Raw genomic sequence first — 8,500 nt, 5'->3', positions numbered from 1 at the left:
GTAAATAAATAAATTGTAAAGACATCTGACATTGACGGTAAGACTTCTGCCACAGACTAAAATTACGGTTAGGAGCATAGATAATTAAATAGATAATTAAAATATAGATATATTAACCTTTCCGCATCGGCGCGCTCCGGATCTCGCTGTACACTGTAGATCGGCAAGCTTCCGGCATTTTCGCGGCATTTTCCCCGTGTGTATTATTTTACGTGTAGTTATAAAATGCTTATAACTAGGGTGATTTGAGTGACTGTCACTGAAAGCTATTGAAACAAGCTATAAGACCATGTATAAATTATTCATATTGTCTTTCTTTTTTATTTCACAAAGACTTTTCATTCGAAAAAAAGTGTAAAAATAGGTATATTTTAAAATAAATATTGTAATTATTGTTAATTACTTGTTTTATTTATTTCCTTTTATGTTTTTGTAATGAATAGTATATGTTAATTATAAAATTAAGCTTAAATCTCCACAAAGAACGATCTTCGTGTAAAGTCTTGATAACGACCGCTCGCTGCGCCGGCCGGAAACAAGTGGACACATAAGTGCTTTGTCCGTAAAGCTATGACGTCGAATATTGGTGGCCTTGAATCGTAACGGATCGAAATGTGTTTGGGAATTCACTCGTTCATAACTGCGTAGGCAAATAAACCATCTTGTACACCTAATAAGGGTGAAAACTGGATGAGGTAAAAGAGTGCCCCGCGGCACAGCCGCTCACATTGTTTTTTGAATTACCAGTGCCCGCGGGCACGGCTGATGCGGAAAGGTTAATAGGGTTCTTACAAAAACAAAGAGTGCAAGAGAGAACATCTCTAATGGAAATATAACAAGTTATAAAAGGTAAGCGAATCTATTCTTACCACTGACCTGTATAACAAATACTGGACAGCATAACAGACATTGACAGCAAATTTATTGTGCCTATTTGAAGCGCCACTCGCGAGCGTTTTATACAACGTTTTGTACCGCAGACTCTCACTACATGGCCAACAGCGCCAAAATGGCGAATATCAAACAGCCGCCAGTCCAGTGGTTTAAAGTAGAGGTCAGTGATTCTTACCACTGACCGGTATAATAGTAGAGGTCAGTGTTTGTTACTGTAACTGATTTTGATTGACAAGTCGTTAACAGTCAGTCACGCTTGAAATTATATCCTTGCTATCTCGAACAAGCGAACGCACACGCGATTGACAATGCGTCTATACGCCAGTATACAATTATAGTGATTATACAAATAACATTTGAAAACAAAATTTTATGAACTATAAGGGACTCGAACCCGCAACTCACGTTCAGTCCAGAAGTGAGGGTAATCACTACAAAACATAGCAACTTAATTATAATAATATACCGACGCAGCTGATAAGTTCGACTTTTATTGAATTGTATCTCAACATCTATATTTTTCCATCGATGACCCGTCGAAACTGTCGATTAGATTTTTTTTAGGTGCAATCATAGTGACAGAGGCTTAACCTTCCGTGCACCATGTGGGGTTTAATAAGCGCCAGCCAAACAAAAATGTCTATATATTGTGCAAAGTCCGCGCGAGCTGGAGTTGTGACGTTGCCAAACCACTTCGAAATAGCGATTTAGTAGTAGCGTCGCAGGTGCTAGGTATCATTATATTATTTGTGTATTAATACCTCCACACACATAGGGATGACGTCAATTTATTAGTTCATTTTATTCTATTAACGCAATGGTATATCAGGGTTAACTAAGCCAATTTACATGCTCGCTCTAGTCTAGCTAGGCTCCTATTATTATTATAAAAAGATTCCACTGCAGAAACTTACTAGATACCTATCTTAAAAGATTAGTATCAATTTAACTTAGAGACTTTGTTTATCAACTTAACCCCAAAAATCAAAGCCCAAATGATGGAAGTTTTGAGAGGAGCGCCTTGTGCCATACACGATCAAAGGCCTTCGCTATATTCAGGCTAACTGCCAGGCCTTCCCCCTTGCTTTCAATAGCCGCCGCCCATCTATGTGTTAGGTACCAGAAGATCACCTGACAACCGACCATGGCAAAAGCCGTATTGTCGGTCGTTGATCAACTGGTGTCCCTCTAGGTATACCAGAAGTTGGCGGCTAATTATGCTTTCCCTGATTTTGGAGAGCAGGGAGGTTAAAGCAATAGGCCTGTAGTTTGCCGGATCCGAACTGTCTCCTTTTTTTTGGATCGGATGGACAAGGGCTGACTTCCATGAATCAGGGACTACGCCTTTGGAATAAGAGTGCCGGAATAAACGCGTTAGCACCGGCGTCAACTCAGGAGCACACGTTCTAAGCACGATTGGAGAAATGCCATCCGGTCCGCTCGACTTCCTGACGTCCAACGAAAACAGAGCTCACCTAACAGTTTTCTGTCTGAACTGTACTTCAGGCATAGAGCTTACACCGCGGGATGGTCGGCGGTGTTTTTCCGTTGTCGTCAAAAGTCGAGTTGGAGGCGAAAAGAGCGCACAGGAGATCGGTTTTCTCTTTTGCCGTATGGGCCAGGGTGTCATTCCTCATGTGCAACGGCGGCATGGACGGCTGGTTGAAGTTACCGAGAGCAGCATTCGACAACGACTAGAACTTGCGTGTTCCGGTCGGGTAACTGGAAAGCTGCTTGCCGATTTTGACGACGTGCTTTGATATTTCCTCTTAAGAACTTTGCAGTTCGGATCCTTTGTGCCCAGCGCCGCAACCCAAGTTCGATACGCCTGTTTTTTGCAGTTAGATGCTGCTTTAACTGACGCATCGAACCAGGGCTGTGATCTGCCACCGATTGGTACTACAGAGCTTGGTATAAAAATATCCATGCCCTGCAGTATCACATCGGCTACTGCAACGGCGCAGGCACTAGGATCATCCTAAGGGAAACAAACCGTGCCCCAAGGGTAGGATGCAAAAAAGGAACGCAACCTATCCCAATCTGCTGACTTGTAGTGCCAAAAGTGCGGCGGGTCGCTGGTGGTCTGCGACGTTGGCACTACACTCCTGACCAGGCAATGGTCGGACGTTCCGAGAGGGGCGTCGACAAAGACCTGGTAACCATCGGGATGTGTAGTCAGCAAAAGATCTAATAAGGACGGCATGTGGCTATCCACATCCGGGAGCCGCGTTGGCGACTCAACCAATTGGGACAGACCATACGCCAATGCAAAATTATGCACAGATCGCCCTGCGTAGTCTGTGGTACGTGATCCAAGCCATTCGGCATTGTGCCCGTTAAAATCACCCAAGACTACGATTTCTGCGGAGGGGATCTGTGCAAGCACGTCGTTAATTGCCGTTTGAACGCAGCCCATGAGTTGATCGGTTTCTGCGTTACCACTATGGGACCTGTAGACGCACGCATAGATGCAGACGCGTTCCACTAAATCTACGCGGAGCCAGAGAGTAGACAGGTCCCTACCCTCAAAATTGCCGAGACGGCCACAGCAGATATCTTCCCTAACGTACACACATAACGCGGCATGAGGCAAAACATTATGCTCAATTTTGTACCCGGGGTACGTTAAATATGACGTATCGCTAGGTCGAGATATCTGCGTCTCCGTAAGGAAACACAAGGCCGGCTGCGCTGTCTCAAGGTGGTTGTGGACGGCGCTTAAGTTGGAGTAAATTCCCCTGATGTAAGAAAAGTCCACATTAAGCATGGAGCGGGGTGCCGTGGTGTTACTGCCTCGTTTGTCCTTGGACATGCGCGGTACTGTGCCCTCCCCAGAATACGAGGGGCAGCCCGAGCGCGAATGCTCGGGGAGGGATTCTCCGGCTCTACAGGAGCTGGTACCCTCCTGGGGTAATCTATCTTTAGATACCGCTCTCACTAACCTATGCGAAACATAGCGGCACTAGGCCGGCTCTTACGACGCACTAGGGCCTGGGACTACCCTATTCTTTTTACGCCTCGGGGAAGCGCAGGGCTTTGAGCTGAAGGCCTCGTTTCCAATGCACATAAAAATAATAAAAAGTTAAAGCTCAAATTTCGCTGTCAGCATTCAAATCAACCAAATTATTATTTCATTTAGATATTTCTAGATTCTGTGCTCTGATTTCAATTTTCAGATGATATCAAACTAACCTTCACATGAATATATTGTTGCATAAATAGAACAATATGCCTGAAAATCTCGTCCAGTGCTATAACCGCGGCTGCGGTCAACTTTATGACCCGAATACTAACGATAGCGGTGAGTAGATAATTCTTATTATGTTTTATTTATTGAGTTCAAAGTCTTAGAGGATTCTAGAAAAATACCGACAACACTATAATAAGTTTCTGTGTCTGCTACTTTATTTCAGATGTGTGTTGTCATCATCCCGGCTTCCCAGTATTTCATGATGCTTATAAAGGTTGGTCCTGTTGCAACAAAAAGAGTGTGGACTTCACTGAGTTCCTAAATATTAAAGGTTGTACATACTCAAAGCATTCTCATGTGGTAAGTAGTAAGTACCAGTCAATTTTGAGCTTAAAACTTAGAGATACTTGAGATTTCAAATGGAATTCTACTTATTTTTATAGGTTATACATTTTGTAAATAGCAATATTTTTTCAATAGAAATAGCAATTCAAACTGAACATATAAATTTGTGTTTTCATTTCAACTCTTACAAGAACATCATGGCATATATGAATTGAATGAACAGTATATTGCCCATTCAGATTATTGCTTGCATGAAAGTTATGCTGGCTCAGAAGTTTATTTATACTAAAATTTAATATATAATGACTAAAGTTCTTATTTATAATTATTTTCAGAAACCAGAAGAACCTGTAAAGAAATCTGTAGATAAAGAGCTTGATAAAAAGGAGGTGATAGAAGTTAGAGCTCCAATAGTTGGACCACAGCTTCCGCGGCCACCATTTGAAACATCATTAGTCACTTTAGAAGCTACTGTTGCAGATTCTTTGAAACAAGCCAATCCTAATGCATCTCAACAAGTACTCTCATCTAATACAGGGTAAGCTTGATGTGTAAAACACTTATTACTTGATATTCTGTAATTTGGAAAGAAAACTTTTCATTCATAATGTACCTTTTTTTGTTGACTTGAGAGTAAATAAAATGTTAAATATGATTAAGATGCTTAAAGACTGATGAGATAGTTTTCTGTTGATGTTAAAATCTACCTTGAATTTAATTTAATCTTTGATAGTTCTATTTTGCAATGAATGTATGGAATGATATAAATATTTTATTTTAGCTGTGGCTTTGGCTTTCTGTTGAGTATTTTTTATGTAATTCTGTATTGCTTAGTCATTGGTTTAATTTGCAGTATTATTGAAATTGGTACAACATGCAAGAATGGTGGATGTAACACAACATACAATGGACCCCAAACAAATGATAGCCCGTGCATCTTCCATCCTGGATGTCCAGTGTTCCACGAAGGCCTCAAGTTCTGGTCATGTTGTCAGAAACGAACCACAGATTTCAATACCTTTTTAAATCAACCTGGTTGCACGACTGGTACACACAAATGGTTTAAAGAGGTGAATTTTCTAGAAACTGTGCTAATCATAATGTTAAGATCAGGAACTAACAAAAACTTGTTATGCCAACTACTTGGTTAAGTCTGCTTAAGAAGATTTTTGTTGGACAATTTATATGTTTATGTTAACTTGACATTTTTAGTGATACCACACCTTGGGAATGTACAGACCACCCTCAGCATATTGTATTAAAAAAAATTGAGATTCTTTTGCCCATTCTTCTTAGGTCTGAGGTATATGTTTTCAAATAGGATTTAACAAATCCTACACAATATAACATAAAAATATATGAGTTTGAAAGTCATTTAACAATGTTTAATTTGTATTCTGTTATATTTTTATTGACTAACAAAGCCAATAAAACTTTATTAAATAGAAAATATAAAGGAGGAACAAATATAATATATTACATTTCTCTTTTTGGTTCGGAAAAATAGTTATTGTGATCTGTGTATACATTAATTACTGAATTGGAACAAATTTTATTAACTTCAATGTGTTGCATTAGACTTAAGGTTTTATTGAAGTGAGTGATAATATCTTCATAAAAATTTTAGGTGGCTGCGGCTGGTACTGTGAAATGCCGGTGGGATTGGCACCAGACTCCAGATTATGTCATTGTGAGTGTGTATGCCAAGAAGTATGACCCAATTGCAAGCTTTGTCAAGATAAATCCAATCAGACTCAATCTCAAAATAGTTTTTAAGGAGGAAAATAATGCTTCATTTAAATTAGATCTTGAATTAAGAGGAGTAAGTACTTTGTTGTTTACATTTTTTTTAATTAGATAATTGAAATATCACTAAATTTACATAAAATGTGATGATTCCCCCTAATAAAATACCTCTGATGGTTGGATCTCAACTAGTATTGGAATACTGGGTCTCGAAATCTCGAGTGATTGCCAATTCTGCTGTCATCTGGAAGGCAAAGCCAAATTGGTTTCGAAGAAGGTTGACATATGAATAGAACAGCAAAACTTCAAGCCGGCCCATATTCTAGCACTCTACAAAGCACAAATTCAGCCATATATTATGTAGTATTGCTGTCATCTCTGATCTGGCGCACCCCAATATCACCTCGAAGCATTTGACAGCGTGCAAAACAGAGCTGCTCGAATTGTGGGGGGCCTAGTATTCTGTGAACGGCTCGTTCACCTGGTGTTGTATAGAGACAATTTTGTGTCTTCTACTGCATCTATCTACGGGAGTGTTCGTTGCATCCAAAGAGCTGTTTCACCTGATTCCCGCCGCCGAATTCCACCTTCGCAGGACTCGCCATAAATTAGAATATCATCCCAACCATCTGGATGTGTGGTATTCCTTTACAGTGAGGTTTTCAAGGAACTTTCTTCCATTTACAACCAAGCTGTATAATGAGCTTTCTTGTGCTGTGTTTCCGGGACGACATGGGTACCTTCAAGATAAGCGCGTACACTTTCCGAAAAGACCTGCATTGCTTCTGTGATTCCTCCGGTATTGCAACCGTATTGGCTGATGGTGGTGATCACTTAACATTATGCGACCCATATGCTCGTTTGTCCTCCTGTTCTTAAAAAAATTAGAATTCTACTTCAGTGTGGCTTACAAGGCACTTTTGTTGCTTGATTGTAAAAAAATTCTTATCCATAACTAAAATTTTCTGTGACCTCCCTTTTCATACCGCTTCAGGAGTTTTTTCGATTTTACCACCCTATTATTTTTTTAATTATCAGTTAAGAAATGACCAGTATGTCTCTTAAAGGCTGCAAGTCCCAATTTATCAACACTGATATAGTAAGAATAAAACGAACAAAACCTTTTGAGTTAGTGTAGTGCTAGTGAATTAGTGCAATACAATATAAAATAGTGCTATTATAAAAGACGCATGAACAAAGTGACTTTCCCTTAATAGAGTCATTAAGAAATGTGTTGATGCACACAATCTTAGTTTAATCTTTCTAGCAGTTTAAGTTAAAGTAGAACTACTTATTAGTTTAAGTTAAGGCTAGATTGTAATGCAAGTGGGGCAATATTATAATAACTACATCATTATGTTCCCTAAAGGAAAGAAAAAAAACTATCAAATAAAATTTTATGCATAATAAATATTGATAATTTAGTTCTAATAATAATATTTTTAGTGAATTCAGATAATGCTGTTCTTTATGCTATAATTAAATAATATTTTTCAGGTAATAGATGTAAGCCAAAGTAGTGCCTCAATGCTGGGAACAAAAGTAGAAATTAAGTTAAAGAAAGCTGAACCCGGAGCATGGAGTAAAATAGACTTCCCAAGAGTGAGCCCACCTGTTGTTGAAGAACCAGAACCGGAACCAGAATCAAATGTGGAAGATGATTCCGTAGACCTTTCTGCTGTCGAAGCCATTCATTCTTCCGGCAAGGTCAATCTTACCGGCTGATAATTCTATTATATTGATTTATGAAATAATGTGAAAATTATATTAAAAAAATATTTAATTAACACAGATATTACTATGTTTTGTAATAAATCATAAGAAAAATATAAATTGTTTTATTTATCCAGTTATGGACTCTGTATAACACTTACTGATAATTAATTGCAATAAACCAAGAAATATGATAATGACGACATGTATAGCCAAGTGGTTAGCGGTCCCACCTACTAAGCTAGAGGTCTCGGGTTCGAATCCCGGTAGGTGCAAGCATTTATATGATGAATATGGATGTTTGTTTCCGAGTCATGGATGTTTAAACGTATTTATGTATGTTTATATGAATTTATGTATGTTTAAGTATATTGTATTAAATATATCATTGTCTTGTAATCCATAACACAGCCTTATATGCTTAACTTGGGGCAAGATTATTTGTGTAAAAAGTGTGTCAATATTATTATTATATTATGATAAACCACCAGGGGGCGTCCGTCTATTTCTGTAACTATTTTTAGTAGGAAGAGAAATAATAGGAGATACAGTATGTTTTTAATATTAATATTAATTTTTTAATCACATACATATTCATTATTTATATATTAT

At 38.6% G+C, this 8,500-nt stretch overlaps 1 protein-coding gene across 1 annotated transcript; it reads left to right on the top strand.

Annotated features, from left to right (window-relative positions):
- Positions 1–3,947: 3,947 nt before the first annotated feature.
- Positions 3,948–8,008, top strand: LOC126965370 (cysteine and histidine-rich domain-containing protein morgana). Its single transcript, XM_050808922.1, has 6 exons — positions 3,948–4,195; positions 4,308–4,444; positions 4,765–4,967; positions 5,283–5,499; positions 6,057–6,251; positions 7,673–8,008. The coding sequence occupies exons 1-6, from the start codon at positions 4,123–4,125 to the stop codon at positions 7,898–7,900; spliced, it is 1,053 nt and encodes a 350-aa protein (XP_050664879.1). The 5' UTR covers positions 3,948–4,122; the 3' UTR covers positions 7,901–8,008.
- The last annotated feature ends 492 nt before the right edge of the window (positions 8,009–8,500 follow it).

This window comes from Leptidea sinapis, chromosome 7 (genome assembly GCF_905404315.1).
Source record: "Leptidea sinapis chromosome 7, ilLepSina1.1, whole genome shotgun sequence".
In the NCBI taxonomy this organism is placed as follows: Eukaryota; Metazoa; Arthropoda; class Insecta; order Lepidoptera; family Pieridae; genus Leptidea; species Leptidea sinapis.
The sequence above is the reverse complement of the archived record's forward strand: the minus strand, read 5'-3'. Positions and strand labels throughout refer to the sequence as shown.